Below are 23,136 nucleotides of genomic sequence, written 5' to 3'. Positions count from 1 at the left end.
CCTTCCAATAATGTACAAAAGCACTTTAAAACTTAAATTTGCAACTTTTTAAAACAATTTCTTCGAGTGTTTGTAGCTATTGACCGGTAGATGTCAGAATTATTTAAGAAAAAAAACAACAGGTATGTATAAACCTGTTGTTTAGTTTTTAATAAAAGAAAAGCTTTAACTTTTCGATCACAGGGCAAAACTTTTTTCTAAACATGATTTTTAGTATTATTAATTGGTTCGTGTCTAAAATTAAATATTTTTCTAATATTGATTTGTCCCTGAAATCTTAAATTACATTTTTAAACTTCTAAAACTTCGAAATAATGTCGTCATACATTACGCACAAAGTTTTAAAATTGAAATTGATTTATCGTAAAATTTGAAAAGAAAAATAGACATACAAGTACGAATAGGTTTGTGTTTCTGATAGTAAATTTTGAATTTTTACAGTATCAATTTACCTAGGCCTAGAAGATGAATCTTAAAAAACTTATATGATTATTTTTAATTTCATCAGATGCTTAGGGACTAATTGTCTATCTAGCTATTTTACTAGACAAGTGAGAAGAAAGTGAGTAATGGTTATGTATTTGCTTAATGTAATTAAGCATAATGGGAAGAGTAATTCGGTATTGTGTACCTCATTTTTTCGTAAAATGTATACAAAATATTGTATTCACTTTGTTTTTGAAAATGAAACGTTCAGTTTATAGTTTAAGAAAAAATGCGAAAATCCAATTCAAAAAATGAATAACCTTATTGCAAAAACGAAATATCTTTTAGAAAAACGAAGAATTCCGGTTTGAAAGTGAATAAAAAATGAGATGAGCAAGAAGAACTATTAGGCTGAATATAGAATATAGAATTTAAGTTATTGTATTACGGAATTCAAGAAACTTTTCTGTGTAAAGGCGGAAATGTCTAGTAACATTATTTATTTCATAAATAAATCAACAAGAGTAATTTTTATTAAATAACGGAAAACATTAGCTTAAATATTGAGAATTTACTGTTCTAATTTGATGCCATTGATGCAAATCAACATGTTCACTAAGCTTTAAGTTTCTCAATAAAGTTTTGAGTGTCAATCAATTAACCCATAACTCTAGAATGAATGTTTTGATGAAATATTTGTATTTTAATTTCGTTTCTACCAAGGATCCTGGAATCTTTATGTGTAAAAATTCTACGAACGCACCTATAAAATCTATTTGTAAATTCTGTATATGTTTCCATTTAGAACAATCCTATACGAGTAATAAGACTCAGCAAGTTTTAAAAACTTCATTATACTCCCTTATCCTAAGTTAAATTTCATTATACATATAATTTGTTTCTCTTTTAAGTTTTTTGGAGTTTTCCTCAAATTTGTCGTCGTTTCCTTAACCTTTTTAATATTAATTATACATCCATATTACTGTGAATATCAATTCCTGTATGATGAAAATCATTCAAGAATACTGTGAAAATTAATGTATAATCGATTTTTTATTGAAATTTTAAAAAAATAAAATAATTTACATGTACAAACTAATGTATATTTTTATTAAACCTGTTCTTTTAAAGTATGACAAAATATTTTTATATAAAATATTCAAATAAATTGAATGTAGTACAATTTGTTTGTGACTTTTGCTACTATAATTTGCTTCGTTACATAATATAAAAGAAATGGAAATAATAATTTTAAGTTTCCTTCTTTAAAATTTTTCTAGTTAATGCACATAAAGTAAGAATGTTTCAAAATTAAAACTCATTATCTAAAAAAAAATTGCGTAAATTTAAAAATTATAATGTAAAAATATAAAACAAAAAAAACCAAAAACTAAGTTTAATTGAAAGTGAACAACTAAATATAATTAAAATGAAAGGAAATAATTTTGTTGTTCGAATACTATAAGACAATACGCTGGATATGATTTGGATTGACTTCATTCCCTCCATTTAAGCTTTCCGTTTGCTTCAATTTTCTGTGACCAGCACGTTTTCCCTAAAAAAAAATTATTAATTAAAATTAGTAAACCTTATTTAAAGCCTGAACTTATTTGAAAAAGAAATTGTTTACCTGGCGAACTTTTGTAGATTTTGATTGCTCGATTAATTTCTTAGGCACCATAAATAAATTATCTGATTGTGTTATCAAAATACTTGCCATATGACAACATTCTGCTGCCACTTTTACTTGTTCTTCAATATTATTTTTATCAATTGGATGAATATATCGTGGAGGAAATAAGGATGGTGCTATTATTGTAGCAACATTATGTTTTGTCATTTTATTTGCGTCCTGACGCTCAATGACATAATTCAAGAATTTTAATATTGAACGTAGAGTATTTCTATTTTCGTGTGGCAGCAACAAACACACAAGTGATAAAGCTTTATATCGATCCGGTAAATTTATGGCATTACATTGATAAAAAAGTTGTATTAATTCACATGTTAATAAGGGTTGTGGTAATTCACGTAGCCACCTTTTTAGAAGTGCACTCAAGTCGTGACAACTAGCTTCGCTCAATAATTTATGAACTTTTTCTGGTTTCTGATAGAATATCGATTCCAATTCTGTGTAAAGAATTTCAGTCTAAAATAAAAGTATAATTGTTTTTTTAAGTATTGATATTTTAAAGTTTCATAATAAGATTGAAAATTTTTTACCTTCTGTTTGTGTCCAGCAACTCGAAGAATTCCTTTTTCTGTAGCACCACGTTTTGTTAATTCAGCCAGCACCCCTTGTAAAAATAATGGAACTAATGTTGAATCTTCACCTGTTATTTGCTGATCTCTTCTTATCAAAGCATTCAAAGAAACCCCAAAAAGATTTCCTTCTTCTTTACGTCTCCTCTTAAATGGTTTCCTTTTATCTAGGGTAACTTGATGTTTATCAAAAAGTGTAGCTAATTCAAGCCAAAATAATTTATGGAGTTTTTTCAATTCTTGTTCATTTATTGTATCAACATCAAAAGATTGTTCTTTAATAATGGGGCAATCAACAATATCCTGGAAGTAAATCAAAATATTTTTATTAATATCATTAAAATTTAAGTTATAAAACTTATAGTCGGGTTACCTCGCTTTTTTCGTTTTTCTGACTAGTTTCGCGGCACATATTCTCAAAACTAATTCCTTTCACTCTAACTGGTGAATTTCCAGCACTTGCTGATGGTGAATTTAATGATTTTCTAACATTTAAAATTTTATGAGGTGAACTAGTAGCACTATTTGATAATTTTGATTCCAATGGTGGAGAGCCACCTAAATATTCATCACTGCTTGAACTATTATGATCTATTGATATATTGTTAGCGCTATGAGCACTCTTTATTAAAGTTCCTCGAGCATGTCTAAATATATTTACATATTTTTTAATTTAAAATTAATTTTTTTTTAGTAACAAAATAGTTTAAAAAAAAAATTTAAAAAAAAGTGTATAGTTACCCAACAGAGCATTCAGGATCTGAACCAGATCTTACTCTAGGTATATGAATTGTACCAATTCTGGAAAAACCTAGTAATTCAATACCATCATCAGTATAAAATGATGGAATATCACAACGGACATGTGAGCCACGGAATAATTCTGATGAACCACGTAATGGTGCACTAGGTACTCTTCTCAATTTTTGTTTGCTTTTTATATGAGATGATGGCGTTGAAGGAGAATTCGGATCAAATATACTTACAAATGGTGGTCTAATATTATTAAATAGAGGTAAATAATAATTTGAATATTTTTAAATATATACTAGTATAAGATAAAATTTACATTGCTGTATTATTCCATGATTCATGCTCATGGTTATTATCTCCATCACCATGAATGGAATCTAATGAATCTGGAGTAGCACTTCTTGATCGAGTTCCAGTACTAGAATCCTATATATATAATATATAATCAAGAAAATATTTTTTTTCAATGATTTAAAAATATTTGTTTTTATAGCTTTCTTACATCAAAATCCCTAAAAACATCTCTTATGTCTGGCTTTCGTTTATATCGACTTTTTGTTCTTCCTCTTACAGTTCTATTAAGAGCTCGAACTCTTTGTTTTACAGCTTCGGCATGAGGTTTTGGTAGTCCATGTAGCAAAGGTTCTATATCTGAATTTTGAATTTCAAGTCCCTGAATTTTTATAAAATGTACATATTAATTTCGAAATAATTACATGCATACATGTATGTATATATTAAAAACAACAATATTATAAATTTACATGTTCAAAAGGTTTAGTAAGTTCTGGAAATCCAGCAGATACAAGCCATTGAGCTTCAAGTTCTCCCTCTGCAAAAATTATATTAGAAAATTATTTTAATTTCTTGCTTTTGAATTCAAAAATAAATAAACCAAAAATATTTTAATAAATTTGCAAATTATTAAACAAAAATTATAAAACTTGTTCGTTTTGATCGCCGAATTCAAGTTATTAAGTTAGTCAAAAGAAATATTAAAAATCACACCACCATCTTGCAGTGTATCCATACACTTCACACATATCATAAACATCTTGAAAATTTACTTTTTAATCTTAGATAGAAAATATTATGAATTAATCAAATTAATTGTTAAATGTGTGTGTTTGCCTGAAATAAAGACTGTAACATCCAAATACTCTCAAAACTTATTTTATTTTTATGTTTTCAAGCATTGTTTTATAAAAAAAATTAAATTTAAAAAAAAATTTTAAATTTCCTATAAAAATGTTCAGCTGTTCGATTTAAATTTTATAATGTTTTGAAAATTTAAGCCAAGTATACTCAAATTTTTAGATTTGACGGCTTGCTTTATTCTTGCTTTCATTTAGCGTTTACTAAACATTATTGCTCAGTTGCCATTGTAAAAAATTTTCAGTTTACAATTTGGATCATAAAGCTTTGTAAAGTTTGCGTTCAACATGCAATTTGGATGTAACAGTTACTTGCTTAATTACGTATGAATCGGGGGTTTTCGTTTATTCACACTGCGCTGAAAGTTTTACATTCGAACCAAAAATTTCTAAGTCGCAGCGTTAAACGTATGTTTACAGTTTTTAAACTTTAGCCAAGTTTTTTTTGCTTGCGCAATCTACAAATTCTGAAAGTTTTAAATAATGAGTCGTTCGAAAATAACGGGAATGTTTATGAAATTGCATACTTTTTTTATTATTCACTGCAAAATAAGAAAATTTTAAAAACTTATTTTAATGAGCCTTCAATATCTGAATCTGCCATTTTGAAATTTAAAATTTTTTTTGAATTTTAAATTTAAAGCAAAATATATTTGATGATGCAGCGACCACTAGATGCTTTCTAACATTTCTTTATTACAGATTGAATTTCCTAATCGCTGTAATAAAGGGAAAGATCGCACTTTATTGCAGCCAATAATTTCCGAACGACCTATATTGCGATCGCATATAACGTGTATTTTCGAACGTACTACAAGCTAAAACTATTCTAGAACTGAATAAACGAAAAACCCCCTCTAATTTCAATTGCAGATTTAATTCTATTTTTCAAGTAGTTTTGTTTAAAAAATTTAAATATATTTTTTAATTCAAATAATTTTGACATTACTTTATCATAGATAACAGATATATTATAATGGGAGCGGAAACTTTATAAACTACAAATTATTAGTATTGTTAAAATTGATACTTATAAGTTTATATTTAATTTACAACTCTGAAATATTAATACTAATGCATTAACAACTTGTCAAAAATAATGTTATTATAAACTGATGCACTTTAATTGTTAAATGCTAAATTAATATTACATTACATAACATTTATATGTATATATGTATGTATGTATGTAGATAAGACGTTCAAAGAAGAAAAGAAAATCTAGCTGCTATTTTTAAAATTTTCTTTTTGAACTGATAAACTTTTTTAAGTTCATTCAACCGTAAAATAAAAGCAAATTCAACATTTTTTTAATTTATTTAGCATTGTACGTACATACATACATATGTACATAAATTGTTGTTGTAGCCAGATATCAATATTTATATTTTTTTTAAATTGATAAAATTTGTGAAAACTAAAACTACCATTACTATTAAATGATTTTTTTGCTTTTCCAAATTTCTTACCTTCGTAATGACTAATTGGTTCATTATTTGATTGTAATCTGTATTCGCTTAGGTATTCATAAAATTCTGGCTCAGAGATATTGTCCATATCCAAAATCAATTTGGCACCAAAATTAATATTTTTTATATATGTATGTATATTATGTGTATACTAAATTATGTTTCACTCGAAATAAAGATCGACTAAAATATTGTATCCTAACAATTCATTGATAAAATAAACATTCACAAAGCTGAAAAAAAAATAAAAAAAAAATTATTTTTTGGAGTTTATATCGTAATTTTTAGCTTTTTAAAAATAAAATTTTAAAATTTCTGAGATATATAATATATGTATATGTAATATCAAAGACGTTAAAAATACAAAGATGTACCAACAAGATAAATTTCTGCTTAAAAAATCAATTCTGGGATACCAAACAATGGCAGAACATAAATACATTTTTAGTCTTTGGTGTTTATTTTGTTATTCTCACTCTCTTTCTTTTCTCTTATAAATTGTAATGTAATTATAATGTCTTTGGTAATATTACAGACATCTTTATTCCCAAGACTTCGTGATACCACAGATATCTTTGCTCCCAAGATTCCGTAATACCGTAAACTCCTATAATGTACGAAAACAAAGATGTCTGTGATTACGGAGTCGTATGAGAATAAAATTTTGAATATAGCAAACAAAAAAAGGTTACAAGTTACAACAATAAAAGTTTTACACAATTTACTGCCATATTATAGAGAGATCTTTTAATTCATAACTTTTCTAAGAGAATCTTTTTTCAATAAGATTCTCCAACATTAAGAGAATTTTACAATCTTTTATTACATTAAGCTTACTCACATTGCCTTGTGATTGCCGTGACTATTAACTTTAATACGATAAATTTTTTTTATTTTATAATTTTTAATAATTATTTTAAAAGTTGTTATCAATTCATTTTTTATTTCCATTAGTTGGAAATTGAAAAAATTTACAAAATTTTTAAATTTTGTTCCTACATTTTTGTTGTCTTTTACAAATAAATTTCTCAATTTATACGCTAATTACTTTCCAATACATTTAAGAAATAAATGATTTATTCTATGTAAATGTAAGCTAAAAAAGTACCTATGGGTAATTGAAGCTCAAATAAATTGAAATCATATACTTATTGTATTTCCTATATTATATAATCAAGAATGAATGTAAAATTACTTTAATTATACTTTTATTAATAAGTACCATGCGTTCAGTACATGTACTTTTACTCATATCTTTTTTGAATATAAAATTAGTTTTAATAAAAATTAAAATATATTTTGTATTTTTCTTTCTCAGTCTTTTAGGTTTATTTAGGCGGCCCGTTCAAAGAACGATAAATAATAATTCTTTATAAGATTGAACGGAATTTAAATTGTATTTTTAAGCAGGAACTTAAAAAAATGATACTCAAACCATCCCAATTTTTCTTAAAATTTTTTCGGCCAAATAAAATAATCTGTCAATGTAATTAAGGATTGTCATTGAGAAATTCTTAATATTGAGAATTATCGGGTCTCAATATAAAATTTGCAATTCTTGAAAAAAATTATCCAGAAATTGAGAATTATTTGTTACAAAATTGAAACGTCTGAAAATTAAAACCATACGAATCATTCTAATGTAATTAAAATTAAAACCCGTGAATTGGAATTGGCAATAAGAAGCTTTTTGTTAATGCAACGGTAGGATATAAAACTCTTATAACACAAAATATTGATGCCGTTTTAAAAAAAAATAAATTTGTTTTAAAATACTGGAAAAACGACACCCCTTCTAAATAATTTAAAGAACTATTTAAGACGAATAAATTAATTATTCCTCTAACGTTCACGTAAAATAAACGGAATTTAATTAGACGGCATTAAATAATTTTTCTAAGAAACGAACAAACTTGATGTTTTATCAATTGGTTTCAGAATTGTTGCTGTGAATTTAAAGATTATTAAAATGATTTGGGTTAATACCTAGTTTTCATATAAATTTTTTAATATTCTTTGTTTTAATTTTTATTAAATTATGGATTTAACTATTTTTAAAGGTCTGCAAGGATTATCCTTAACTGAATATTATCAAACCCAAAAATGTTGAATTTAACTCAACAGTTTTGTGAAAAAATATCTTCAGAAATAAAGAATTTCCTAATTTTACTTTAAAATTACATTTTATGCTTTCCAGTACGAAAATAAACTTCTTTTAATATTTTCAAAATTCATTAACAATAAATTTACTATTATGGTTTCGTTATCGTAACCTAATAATATTACTTGAATTTAAAAGCTTTTACAAATATTTTTGAATAGTGTATTCAATAGCATGTTGAATAAAGATATTTGCGAACACGACACTTTATACGTCATAATTGTCTATACGTAAATCAATAAATATAAAATTGTTTCCAAATAAAGAATAACTTTTTTCTGAGTCATTTGCCATATAAAATTCTTTTGAATTGTTTATTGGTTCAAAAATTCCTCAAACTAGTATTAAATAGCCATATATAAAAAATATTATAATACTTATATTTAGATAAGAACGTCAGTATTTATAGTAAATGTACAAAAGCTTTTTAATTGAAAATATTGGACAACTAAACCAAACTACCTTTTTTGAATAAAAATTCTAAATTAATTTTCGTATTTTTGACTTCCTCATCAATTTAAATTATTTTTATACTTTACTTATAAATGTTATACTTTTTAAATATATTTATACTTTATAAATGTTTTGTACTTATCTATGTTCCAAATGATAGCTCCTACTTTTAGTGAAAATAGAGACAATCTAGATATTACGAAATTAAATGTTAATGCACAATAAACTAGTCAACAATTTTAGGACATGCTATAATGCAAATCAATCAAATGAATCTCCGATTTGTTTCTACTTGCTATAATGAATGTAGTAAAAGATTATGCTTTCTCAAAATTTGAACATCTCTAATCTCTTTTTTCAAATATAATTAATATTGGAAGAATATTTTTATATTATGTTGTAACCTGGTCATTACTGAGATAGTTGTAATGTAAAAAATATAATAAACATACAAAATCATATGAGACCTATATTTTTTCTCAATTATTTTGGAATTGTTTATGAATTCCTGTATATGTAAACATATAACAAATAAGTTTGATGTACATTGAATTTATACTCTGTAATTCATTAAAAAATATACACATGCACATACTGCGAATATATCACAAAGACGGTATATATATGTGTTTAAAAATTTTTATTTCGTGATATATCATTTCAGTTATATACTATGGCAATTTACAACCCTGTATATATATATACACAATTTTTACGCAAACTTTCGACAATTTTTTTTTAATTTCTTTAAAAAAAAATGTAATCAACCAATATAATCCGATATTTATGCAATTATATTAATCAGGTAATTTTTATACATAATATTATCATTAAAAAAATTTAAAAACGTTACTTTTCCATAGTAATTGGACTAATGTAATAATATTATAAATGTGAATAAATATTATAAACAGTATAATCTCAACATATCAGACCTTTATCACTTCGATCAACCATTAATCATCTGAGCCACGCAACAATGAGCAACTATTATTTTAGTAGGCAACAAACGTCATCATTTACACGAATTGTAAAAGGAAATCGTAGATCTCAAAGGTTAATAAGAAAAATGAATTGGAAGGCATAGAAACATACTGACCTGCACCATTAAATAGTGAAAATGTAAAAAATGAAATTATGTTGCCAAATAACGGAAAACAACAAACAAAAAATTAATGAACACAATGGAATATCCTTACAACAGGCTTTTTTCTGAGAATATCAGTATTATGATAGAGAACATTATACAACTAAACAGATCCCAGATTCCTTACGCGCCTACAATGACTGCCAGATCAATCAACAGTAATCTAGCTTCATATGACCAAATTAGATTCCTCAAAGCAAAAATATATTTAGTGAAAACAAAATAATTTCGGAATTAATAGCTATCATTATGTATGAAAATTACTGAAAAACTGCTATTTTTGTAAAATAAATTATTGAAAGAAAAATGCCGTAAATTTAAACATGATAACCGATTCTGAAGTTGTTTTAAAAAATTGCTTTACAAATCATTTACTTAAATGCATTGAGGCAAGATATTTGACATTATTTTCGATTATAGCACGAAAATAATCGCAAATCAGAATAATGTCTGTCTGAAATTTTATAAGCTTTTAAAAGAATTTTGAAACTATAGCACTGCTTTTGTTCGGAACGCTTCACATGTGAAAAGTGTTTTGAAAACAGAAATATGAAAATATAGAAAAATCATGGAAATTTTTGTGTAGCAAATTGCTTAAAAATCTAAACCTGTAAGATTCTGAACTGAATTGTTTTCTGTTTGGAATGTTATTTGTATAAAACTAAGTGATTAAGTTATTTTTAATTTTATCTCTTGCGTTTCAACCTAAATTAAAGAAATTTCTACTGTATATATCAATACTAAAATAAATTTTTATTTAGTTAATTAAAGCATACTCTAACACTAAATAACACACTTTTATTAACAAAATCATTTATACCAATATAATACATACACACATATGTATAAATATTTCTTCATTTTAAAGTAGTGCTGAAAATATGAAAAATTTTAGTAACCTAATAAACTATGATCATTAAATCATTCATCATTAAATTTTTTCTTCTCTTCCATTTTTATACCTAATATTTTTTTTTCTTAAATGAAATGCAATTAAAACTTTTATTTTAAAATATTCTTCTTTCCCACTTCCCGCTTTACTTCTGGATCACTAAAAAAATCTTTAATTTGCGATTAACATTAGATTTACTTTTACATTTTTTTTTTTAGATTAAAAACAGTAAAAAACCATATGCATTTTAATTTTCAAAAATTACACACCACTGAAGATGATCTTAAAAAATATTTATTACGGATTCCAATTCCAAAATTAGGGGGAATTTTCTCACTTTTTTTCTTCTTTTGTTTTTAAATTTTAATTCATGGAGTTTAAATTTTAATTCATTTAAAATTTTATTAGAAAGAGAAAATATGCCCGTCCGTATTGCAACAAATTTATTTGATTTCACTCTAATTACAATATCAATAAGTAGTAGTCAAATTGATTGTAAGTCATGTTACTGTTAACACTGCTGTTAAATCATAATTCGGTAAGTGTCAAAAATTTCGTAGCCGTTGTAATTTTTATTCCTTTTTCTCATACATAAAAGTTCTCATATCGTTGTTCAGGTAGATATGCAATTTTTAGTTTTGCAACTATTTGATTACTTACTTATATTTCATAGGTTTACATTCAAGTGCCTACAATTAAACAATCAGACAATTTGTAAATTTTTACAAACTGATTGCAATTTTTATTTAACGCATTCTATTTGAATTAAGGCAATATTTTAGTTGGTTGGATATGAGCGCAAGGATTCCGCAATAAAGCAGTAATTGCAAAACTAAAAATTTCATGTCTGTCTCAAGCATAAAAAAATTTTGTTTTGAAGATTCAGTGCGAAATTTATGTGCAAATTATTTACAAAAAAAAAAAAATTAATATGAATCTAAAAAAAATTAATTTAACTATAATGTCAAGGATATTACGATTATAATCAGCAATTCTTCTGAAATTTTTAGTGAAACTACTTAAAAACGGACTCCACTGCACAATATACTTAGCTAGTTATACAGAAATCAATATTCATACAATGGATTTTGTTTTGTAAACATTTATTCTTTGTTGTCAAAATTTAATTTGCAATCCTGAATGAATGGTGACGTAGCATCAATTGTCTTTACATATGAAATGTAATTTTCTCATAACATTAACTAATTTTAACTGATTATAACTGATTTTTTATTTTGAGCTATTACATTTACGGTTTTTATTTTAACAATTTTGATTGTGTTAAATTGACGTTGAAATAATTTGAAGCGCTTCTTACACTTTTGTTAATTTTTTCGATAATTAATGTCTATAACGTTAGTGCTACGTAATAATTATATTAAATACCGTTATCTTCATACAAACCCGTAAATATTTATTCATATTATTTATGAAAAATAAAAAAAAAAACAAAATATTATAAAAACTCGCAACTTTTTCTTAATTTTTTAGCGCGTAAATTGTAACAATTTTTTTTATTTTTTTCATATTAGATTTTCATTAAAAATAAAAAAGTTAAAAAAAAACGTGTGTAAATAATCCGAAGAGCCAAGTAAAATTTTATTGCAAATAAAAAAAAATATCACTTTATTAACTGTTTATTTTTTTTTTTATTTTTTTTTTGTTTAAATTACTTTATTTTTCTATTTAACTCTTTTATGACTTTCACTTTCCAATAATCTTTATTATTTTGGTTTTTTATTTTCAATGTGAAGAATATTAGTTTGTGTGTATGTATAGGTATATGCAGTGAACAAAAACTATTTAACTTACATTTCAAATGTACACAAAAAAAAAGTTAATAAAGAAATTACGTATTATGTACTTTGTACAAAATTTTGATTGATTTTACTGTCAATATTTTTTTTTTACAGAAATATTTTATATACCGATTCCTATTGAATTCTATCTCTATGATTTGCGATAATATTTCGCTCAAGTATAAGTATTTGCATAGTAAATAACTACAGAGCGCCCGCAAGGCCGATTTTATAACGGAAGCAATAAAAATATACAAAGTGTTATCGTGATGATTTTAAAAAATTGCAGTACACTAAAAACAAAATTGATTAGTGTTTATAGTAACACAATTTCATTACAAAAATGTTTTACAGAAATAAAATTAAATACATATGTACGATTAATACATATGTATGTACACTTCGGCTTGCGTACAAGTTCAACAAAACTAAAGTATTCGAATTCGTTTCTAAATTTCCATTCTTGCCTTTTTAAAAGTAAATGAATAAAAGAAAATTGTGATATTTCGTTTTCTAGCCGGTTATCAGAACTTTTAAAAGTTGTTTTTTTGAAATTTCTATCTTTTTTGGAATGGAAATTAAAAACTAGGCGAAAACTCTATTCGCCCAAAATTTAGGCGAATAGAGCTTTTCTCAAATTTTCTAAAAAATTTCTTTGTTTCCTACACCATCGCTCAGAGTCGTACATATTTTTCGTGGGGAGCAGTTTATTCCATATTCCGTACATACAGTGTTCTATTGTATCGTAAAAATATCTTAAATAGCAATTATTTAAAAAGTTTTGCATTTAACAATATTGACTAAAATATAACAGTAATTATTTTAAATTACAATTTTTTAATTCATCACGTCTTAGACTTATTACAACAAAAGAATAGTTTTCCAATTTCAAAATGTAGAATCTCACAGACGTTATTAAACATTAGAATGTATGTATGTATTTCTTAAAATAACCTACTAACATATTCAGAAAACTATTATTAGAGGAATCTTTATTATTAAATTAGTATAACAAACAATAATAACTGGTATTCTTTATTAATTCTATGCTTAATTGTAGAACAAATTATATTTTCGTTTCTTTTTACGAATGAGTGATCTACTTTTTCTATTACGAGTATTTATGTATGTAATTTGTATCCTGCAAATTAGATCTCAAAAAATAAGAGAAACAACTAATATTATTTATAAAAAAATCGGTAAAAATATGTTAGAATATAGTATTGTAACATATTTCATCCGATATCATTTTCGGGACAAATATTTTTTTCCAGTTACAAAATAATTAGAATCATCACAAGAGAAATGTTGAATTTTTATATACTCGTATAAACCTTCTAGTATTCATGCACAATATTAATTTAATTTTTTAAATAGCTAAACAGATTCTAATGGTGTAGAACTGTAGACTGTGCGTTGTCAATTTTTGGCTAAAATAATTTTTATAAAATTACTAGATTTGAGACTATTGTTTTAAGTAAAGCATTTTATCATTCACTAAAACTGCTAAATTCGGTTCTCATTCTCAGTTATTTCTAAATACTTTTAGATCTCTTTATTTACATATTGAGGATGCCCGAGACCCGATGGAACGGTCGAGGCAAGATTATAGAATACTTTCCGGCGAAAAAGAGACACCAATCTACTGATACACCGTTACAACAGAAATTTTAAGAACTCCAAAATGAGAAAACAAAGTTGGCTCCATCTGTCATATTTTCCGAATTGTTCCATTTTACAAATAAAATATCCATTTGAAAGTTTTACAGTTTTAAGCAATTCATTCTTTTTTCAGTACTTTTATCATTTTCAGCAAATTTAACTTCATTTTCAGCTTTTAAAGCAATAGATTAAAATTTGATTTATTTTGTACCGATCAAACCCCTGAAATAAAGCTCTGTCAGTTTGGGTATTCTTATAGGAAATTCTATAGTGTTATGTACGTATGCTTGTATGTACTCGTATGTTTAAAAAGGTTAATATAAATTTAGTTGAAATTCGTTTTCAATACCCGAATTAATTCAAAACTTCCACGGTCTTAAGCATAATTTCATCGTAAATATTTACAAAATATTTATGTACTTCCAAGAATTTATCAAAAATACCAATATACCTGAAATGAACATATTTAAACGCTTATTCATATTATAGTAAGTGCGTATATACATATGTATGTGCATAACATGTAACTAAACAAAAAAAAAAAACCATTTACCAAAAATTTTTTATCAATATTTAAAACAAAACAAAAAAAAAATTAAAAACTTTTACTCAAACTCGAAATTGTTTAAAATACGCGATATTTACTAAATTTGTGTATGCATGTGTTTAAAAATTAAACTAACACACTGTAAAAGTTCAAGAAGTAAAAAAATTAAAAAAAAAAAACAAAGTTTTCATTTAATTCCGCATAATAAGATTGTCGTTAGTTGTAACACTGTAAAAGTTACCTTTAATGAATGCAAATGCATAAGAGTGTCGCCGTAGTCTTGATATACACACGTTTGTTAACCTATTTTCTGCCAAAATATTCAAATGAAACTTTCATTCAAATTCTCATATAGTATAAAGGCATGTCAGTTTGTATGCAGGTATGTATGTATGTATGTAATGCACGTTATTTTAATCTAACACGTACAAGTATTTTTTATACTCGCATATTTAACGTTTTTCCGTTTTTGTTGTTTACCGTAAATGGCGCTTACAATATTTTTTTTATGTCATTGTTTTTGTTTTATTTCGGTTTTTTTTCGGTTGAAAATGCCTAATGATGTCAAATTTTTTAAACTCCTAAATTTTACCGTTATACTTTAATGCAGTTTTTCATTGACAATATTGACCTTTAATTTTTTTCTTAAAAATGGCTGCACGTATTTTTTTTTTTTGCATTTTATGTTTATTCGATGATTGGTGATTTTCAATAAAAATTAAGGTACATTAATTGTTTTCAGGCGTTTTAATTTTTTTTTGTTAAAATCAATTAAATCATTGGCCTCTAATAAATTTTAAGTGTTTTTGATAAAAAAAAAAGCTAGAAAAAAAACATAAGTATGATTAATGTGTTTTGCGATTTAAAAGCCATAAAAATTAATTGAAAATTCTTAATAATAACTTAGAAGATATATATATGTATATATATACGATTATAAAAAAAATTTGCATTAGATAGGCGTTTAAATATGAAAAAAAACAGTTAATGTCTAACAACATTGACCAGTAATCAGATGCAGGTGTAAAAACAATTTATTATTATTATTGATATTAAATTGAATTCGAAATCGAAACTTGTTTAATTACCTAGTTATTAACTTTTTTCACTTAGCAATCTTACCTACATAATTCAAACATGTGTACATACTACTGTTTATATAATTATAATGTTTTTTTTTATTTTTTAATTACGTTTTATAATTAATTTATTTAATTTGTTACATTGTGAACCTAATTTTCTATTTCCTAAATATTTTTTAAATTAAATTTAAGACTTTTTCCAAAAAAACATTTTTTGTGTTATTTGAATTGAAATCGATGTGCATTTTCTATTGAATATTGTAATACAAGGTAAAAACAAACTCGAATTAAAACAATGGCATTTAAAAAAGTAGGACACTCTCCTTTAATAATAAAATTAAAAAAAAAAATAAAAAAATTTAACCAAATAATAGTTTTGATAATAACTGCGTTATTCTCTTAAAATCGTGATATATTCAAATATTGCATACCTATAGGAGTAGAATTATTAATAGAAATTAAATTTTGAATTGCGAAAGTAAAAGAAGTCAGTGTATGTATTAAGATAATATTGGAATTACCCTTTAAATAAAGAATTCAAAATTGAAATTTTTCGAGTTTAGAATAAACCATTAGAAAATATTGGTTGAGGGAATAAACCATTAGAAAATATCCCCTCGAGATGAGGCAATAAACCATTACAAAATATCAACACGGAATATTGAACTGTAAAACTTCTGCAATTAACTGTATAAGACAAACAAGATGTTAAGACAAATAAGATGTTCTGTATAAGACAGAAAAACAAGATCTTAAGAATTCGAAAAAGCGCTCCTATTTAAAGATGATGCAATATTTATATTTAAAGAAAGATATTTAAAGAAAGCAAGTCGCTATAACTCTGCATAGTTTTGAAAAAAATCTGTTATGGGTTTTGGAATGTCGTTATTTTAAGAGCGTGAGTTATAGGTCAAAATTTTTTTGACTTGAAAAGCAAGTTCCTAACAAAATCTAAATGACATATAACTAAGAGAATAAGAGAATGCCATAAATAAATTGTTAATCAATCAAAATATCGTGGCATTATAGAAAAAAAAACTCTTATCTTGAAATATACGAGTTATATCGTATAAGTTGCGCTCAAGTAATGTAATAACACGCCAAACTACTCTCAGTATATAGCTTATAATTGGAATTCTATTTTGTAACAAAACCGGGTTAAAAATAGCCAATTAATTTAAATTATACAAAAATGTATGAAACTGCTGAAATATAATTAGAAAGGTTTTGTATGCGTTTTTTAATTAAAGAAACGGAAGTTATTTGTTATTTCATGCTGATTGGGAATGACGCATTCGAGTTTTTTTTTTTAAATAATTATAGAAAGGTTAAATTTGTGTTTGTAATTCTAAGAAAGTTCAACAATGGCAGCACGTTTTTTTAGTATGCTGCAAAAAGCATTCTATTTTTGATGGTAGAACTGCTGAATTTATGCTATCAAATCAATATTCATAGCTTCAATTAGTAGAGAATTTTAATCAAACTTTTTGACACCAGAGGCTTTGTTGGCAGCGGGCTGCTTCGGTAGCTTTTAATAAGATCTCACGCAGTCAGAATTGTAAACGCGAATTCATCCACAATTTATTCATAGGATCGTGAAAATAACTGCAACAATTTAGGAAATTATTTTTTGTTACTCTAAAAATCTGCACAAATTTTTTGGAATTTTTCGATTTATCATGTTCTATCCATGAAAAAATTTATTGACATTAGGTTTATGAATGCGTAGATTATGGTAATCACATATGTACATAAATGCAGATACATAATGTACATACATAAATGTACATACATACATACATATGTAAGTGTTTTTTAAAAAATTTCTTTATATAAAAATTTCTTTAAGTTTAAATAAAAATTTTGAAATAAAAATTTTTAATTTTGATTTCAAATTGATCTTTTTTTTGAAAATTTATTAGTTTCGTAACTTTTTGTTCAAAACATTTGTTCGTAACATTTTGTTCAAAATACGCAATTTTTTGCTTTGGAGAAAAAGCCGAATTCAATTAACTAAAATTTCAAAAATCAAAAATAGTTCAAGAAAATCTTTAAGAAAAATTAACGTTCTTTACACAAATCAGCTCCAAAAGAAATCATACGTATATGAATTCGAGTCTACAAATATGGGTTTGTATATAAGTAAAAACATATGTACATAAATAGTATAATATAGTGTAAAGAACATACTTGTGCATAATAAAGTTCATGCTCATATATGAATAAGTAAAGTAGAACAATTTCACATTTTAAGCTCAAAAAAAAATTTTTTTTTGAATAGGGGAGCATTAATATTTTACTTTTGTTGTCCACCTACTTTCAATGTAATACAAAAAGTCAATTGTGAATACACTGTGTGCCATGTGTGTATTATTTTCATTAAAAATGTTCTCAATTCAGATTAACAACTCATAAAATTGTGTTTGTTAATTCATTACAAATTTTACATACTTATATGTATGTATACACTTGTTCATATTGTAGACATTTTACATACAAATTGTAAATATATTTTGCTTATTTATAGGTACTGTTTTCTTTTCTTTTGTAAATAAGCACTCCACAGTAAACGTGCCAAGTTTTTTTTAACTCTTTTTTAATTTTTCTTTCATCTTTTTTTTCAATTTTACCATTCAAATGAAATAAGACAAAATCTAATTTCTTAAAATAATTTTTAAATGTATTCTTAGAAATTATATTGTGTGTAGAAACAAAAATTCGTCTTATATAAGCAATAGATTAACTTACATACTCGTATATATAAATGTCTGTACGTACATACTTATGTCTGTATATAGAAGTATGAAATATTAATGGTTAAATAGTAAAGAAAATTTAACTATTTTGTACTTTAATAGTGATGCACATTCATTCATACATATGTACATACATTTGAGTAAATTGAAAATTGTATATGAATTAAGTTCACCTCAGTTGACGAGATTTTCGATAGTAATGAGATTTTGCAACTAATTGAAAAAAATTTTTTTTCTTACTTATATTTCTATGTACATACATACATAAATGCTTAATCAACGATTATAGATTTTATATGTCGATACTTACAATATAGAATTTATTATAATGATTTTATACCTTATTCTTAATTCAAATAATACGAGAGCAATTCGACAAAGAGACGTTATTTTTGTCTTTTTGCTTAATGCAAATTTACTACTATTTCGCACATTACGCATATATACACTCAAAATCGGGTAAAATAACAGGTAATAAAACAAAACTGTTTTAGAATGGTAAGGAGTACTCGTAATTTGTAATTGTATCGTGGTTTCGTATTAAAATTTTGTATATGATGGGTATATCCGAGACTTGGTGAAATTTCCGAAGCAGGATAATAGAACATCTGTAGACTAAAAAAAAAAATTAAAACTATCTAATTTTTGTTGGTAACTCGGGAAATATTATGACATATAAAGCTGACTTTGTATACTCATTTTGAAGCTGATAATTTCGAATTCTGTCGGTGTGCCGATATTGTTGAAGACTATATTTTACTTTCAAAGATATTTATTTGCAAAGTCAAAATTTCAAAAACAAATTTTCCAATAAATTTTCTTTTAATCGCCATTTACTCATGTTTACACGCTTTATTAACCTAAGTTTTTTTTTACAGCAAGTGGACTAAATTTTCATCAAAAATTAATATTTTAGTGAAAAACAAATAGAAAATTAATATTTAACTAGAAGTCTTAATAACTAGTTCTAAATTTTTTTAGTTATTTCTTTATTCTAATATTAATAAAAAATTTTATTTTCAATCTTTATTTTGTTAATACTTAATTATTAAAGTATGTACATATATATATGTACGTATTTAAATAATGCAGATTAAATTTAATATTTTGCCACGAATTTATAAATATGCAAATATAATGGTGAAAGTTTAAAGAATTAAATATTATTAAACGCAATATGTAAATTAACCTTTCAGTTATAACTTAGGTATATATACATATTAGGAATATTATATGCGTACATAAATACTGAGGTCTAATATATATATACATATTAGACACCCATCATATTTCGAATTTATTAAAAAATATGAGTTTTTGTTTTAATTCACACATTGTCTAACATGCAAATAAAAATTTTAATATTTACATTTTGCAAAAATGGGATTAAATAATTACAATTGATTTACATAGCAATCACTATTATTACATAAATAAAGAACCGTGGTAATTTACATACACACGTAAAAATATTTTGTACAAAAATATTTATTTAAGAATAAAATTGTTTTAAATGTCTACCACGCCGGAATAATATCTATTTGATCAAAATAAGGCGGATTAAGAAAAAAAAGTATTTATTAATTTATTTACACCAACTTATTATTTAAATTAAAGATAGATTTTTCTTTCAGTAGAATACACAACAAATAATATTTATAAATTGTATTTGGAACAAAGGAAATTTTGCGGCACAATCTAACAGCACTTACTTATTAATTTTCTTATTGAATCAAGTGCCTATAATATATTAGTATTATCTATATGTATAATAATTAAGCAATGTAGTCAATTTGAGAGAAGTTTTAATTTTGAATTATAAGTACGAAAAGAGGGTGAATCTGTAAAGCTATAACCTATGAAAATTAAAGTCACTGAAGTTGATATACCTTTTTGCCGATGGCAAACTTTTTCCACTAGGATTTTGAGGATTAAATATTCATTTGCACCCCCATTCCTGTAACAATTGTTTTCATAAAATTGTTCCACCAAGTTACACCCTGTGTAAGTATTCATATAACAATGAAATCTAAATATATATGTATGTTTAAAATTCTTCATAATAAATAATTATAAATGAGAATATTTTATATAATAAATTATTTTTTATAAAAATTCTTTTTAGATTCATAAATTTAATTCAAATCGTGATTAGCGTCTAAAGTTCTATCTATCGTTTTATATGAGAATCATCAGATTTGGGCAGGAAATAATTTTTAATATGATTGTATAATATGTAAATTTATGTTGATTATGACCATGATCCATTGCAATATAAGGTATTCAAATATTATATTAGTTATTAAATTGGCATTTATAAGATTTTAAACAATTAAATAAATAAATTCTATAATAAAAATCAATTAATATGGATGCAAATAATGGAAAATGATGTTAGCAATATTAATTAATAAATTTCAAATTCTTCTTATCTAAATATTATGTAAATTTACATTCTAGCTATATATCAACGTGTACGTATCATAAATAACACTGGAATTCATCAAGATTTTTAATAAAAATTATTTTTTAACAAATAATTATTTAAGGTGCGACTGTACAAGTAGAATGTTAATTTTGAAAACAAATAATTTGTTGTATCATCACTATGGAATTTTTTTATTATATTTACTAAGTAACTAATTTTATAAATCTCTAAGAACGTTTTATGAAAATTTGTATAGCTGTAATGTAAGCATTATAATGTTTTCTTAATATTTTCAAAAATTTATTTGTAAAATTGCAATTTATTTATTTACAAAATTTTAAAATTTCAGAAAGAATCATTTGAATACCGCATCAGTCTATAGTCTTTATTCTAACATATAAATGTACACTACCTTACAAAATTTTTCATTCACAAAGGAATAATCTCTCATAGTTAAATGACTCACAGGAGATGTAAATTTTTTGTTATTGTTTTGAAATTGTCATCATTTTTTCTTTAAAATGCAAAAAATAATTTGAAGTCAGCCAGTCAAGTCATATTTTTGACCTATTAGCACCAAATTTTACCTATATATCAATGCAAGCTTATATTTTGAGCCTCTAAAAATTAATAAAAAAACTAAGAAACATTAGAACTTTTAAAAAAAGAGTACGCCCGAAATTGACACAACGGAAAAAAATGGGTTAAGAATTAAAAAAATTACTAATTTTTTTTTCAAAATTGTAAAAATTTTATATTGATTATAATTTAAAATACACAAAATTTGTTGAAAAATTTTTAAATTAAAATTGTGAGAACCATGATAATCAATTGATTAATGCAACAAAAGTTTTCTGATGTATTCTGCATCGCTTTCTATTTATTTTTCAATACTTTGAATCTGAATAAAAGGAATCCAAACTACGATTTTTTCCAGTTATATAGGTGGTTTTCACTTATTTTAAAAATTATAAATTAGCTATAAAATGAATAAATGAGAAACCTGCAGAGTAAATTAAGAGTTTCGAAATTTATGGACTTCAAAGCACACAAAACTTTATTTAAAGCCTCTTTTATCTTAGTTTTACTGTTTATAAAAAAAAAAACGCATGATTATACGATTTAATTTATCCTTTTAAAATCTTTTTACAATTAAATTAACTCCTTTGTCATAATTTTTATCCAAAAAAAGACTTGAATATTAAGCTAAATTAAAATTTACAATATGAAAAATTTAAATTAATTATTTATTCTTGATATTAATATTTATATTTTATTTGATTATTTTACAAACATTTATGGTAATTAAAGAGTTCAATAAAAATCAATTTTAAATTCATATATCTACTTATATGCCTTATCTTCATTCGTATTTAAAATCGACTCCCCATACTCTTTACGAGTACACATAAATGATATAAGTATATGTACATATATAGACAATTAACTTTCAATATTTTAATTTTGTGCTTATTACAAAGAATTTATACAAAGTTCTTCTTCAAAATAAAATATTTATATTATTTTACCATATTTAGCATCATATTTTATATTTTTCAGTGGGCAAAACTATACATAATGCACTACACTTTTTTTTAAATAAATAAATAAATGTAATTGATTTTGAATTAACGCCAATATTACCTCATTTCCGGCATCAATAAAATACTAATATTCATTATCGTTTTGCATAACAAGTTAATCAAGGTTAAATTATAATATTGTGCTTAAAAAACTATAACTTGTATTAATTATAAAATTCTGATTCCGACTCAATGATTGCTATATACTTAATCCTTATTCTCATTAAGGCACTTATTGTAAATAAATTTTATTTGTTATTAAGATAAAATAAGTAAATTAATTGTATTTAATTTAAGCATTTAAGCAGAAATTAATTATCGTTTTCAAATTGCAGAACCTCTAGCTCTCAATAGGATCTAGTTCAAATGTCACATTTTAATTTTTCTATCTTCGATCGGTATATCTATTGCATTTTTACAATTAACTATAATTCATATACAAAGTAATAAAATTAATTATTTTTCAAAATTATCTGAAAAATGTATATGTATAAGAACTTTCGTATTCAGCCCCTATTTACAATGAAAACAATTCTATAAATCAAATTTTAGGCACATATCC

General features: G+C 24.6%; 1 protein-coding gene across 1 annotated transcript in view; it reads right to left on the bottom strand.

The window, feature by feature from the left end:
- Window positions 1-1,549: 1,549 nt before the first annotated feature.
- LOC129608185 (rho GTPase-activating protein conundrum) overlaps window positions 1,550-23,136 on the bottom strand; it is a 65,972-nt gene continuing 44,385 nt past the window's right edge. Inside the window, exons 3-11 of the mRNA XM_055519547.1 lie at window positions 6,065-6,297; window positions 4,206-4,273; window positions 3,944-4,114; window positions 3,758-3,867; window positions 3,430-3,684; window positions 3,062-3,335; window positions 2,650-2,991; window positions 2,057-2,575; window positions 1,550-1,981 (exon numbers count right to left, since the gene is read on the bottom strand). Coding sequence (XP_055375522.1) covers window positions 1,886-1,981; window positions 2,057-2,575; window positions 2,650-2,991; window positions 3,062-3,335; window positions 3,430-3,684; window positions 3,758-3,867; window positions 3,944-4,114; window positions 4,206-4,273; window positions 6,065-6,152 — 1,923 coding nt within the window. The 5' untranslated portion in view covers window positions 6,153-6,297 and the 3' untranslated portion in view covers window positions 1,550-1,885. The remainder of the gene's footprint in view (window positions 1,982-2,056; window positions 2,576-2,649; window positions 2,992-3,061; window positions 3,336-3,429; window positions 3,685-3,757; window positions 3,868-3,943; window positions 4,115-4,205; window positions 4,274-6,064; window positions 6,298-23,136) is intronic.

Source organism: Condylostylus longicornis, unplaced genomic scaffold (assembly GCF_029603195.1).
Source record: "Condylostylus longicornis isolate FDR11 unplaced genomic scaffold, ASM2960319v2 ptg000004l, whole genome shotgun sequence".
Lineage (NCBI taxonomy): Eukaryota > Metazoa > Arthropoda > Insecta > Diptera > Dolichopodidae > Condylostylus > Condylostylus longicornis.
The sequence above is the reverse complement of the archived record's forward strand: the minus strand, read 5'-3'. Positions and strand labels throughout refer to the sequence as shown.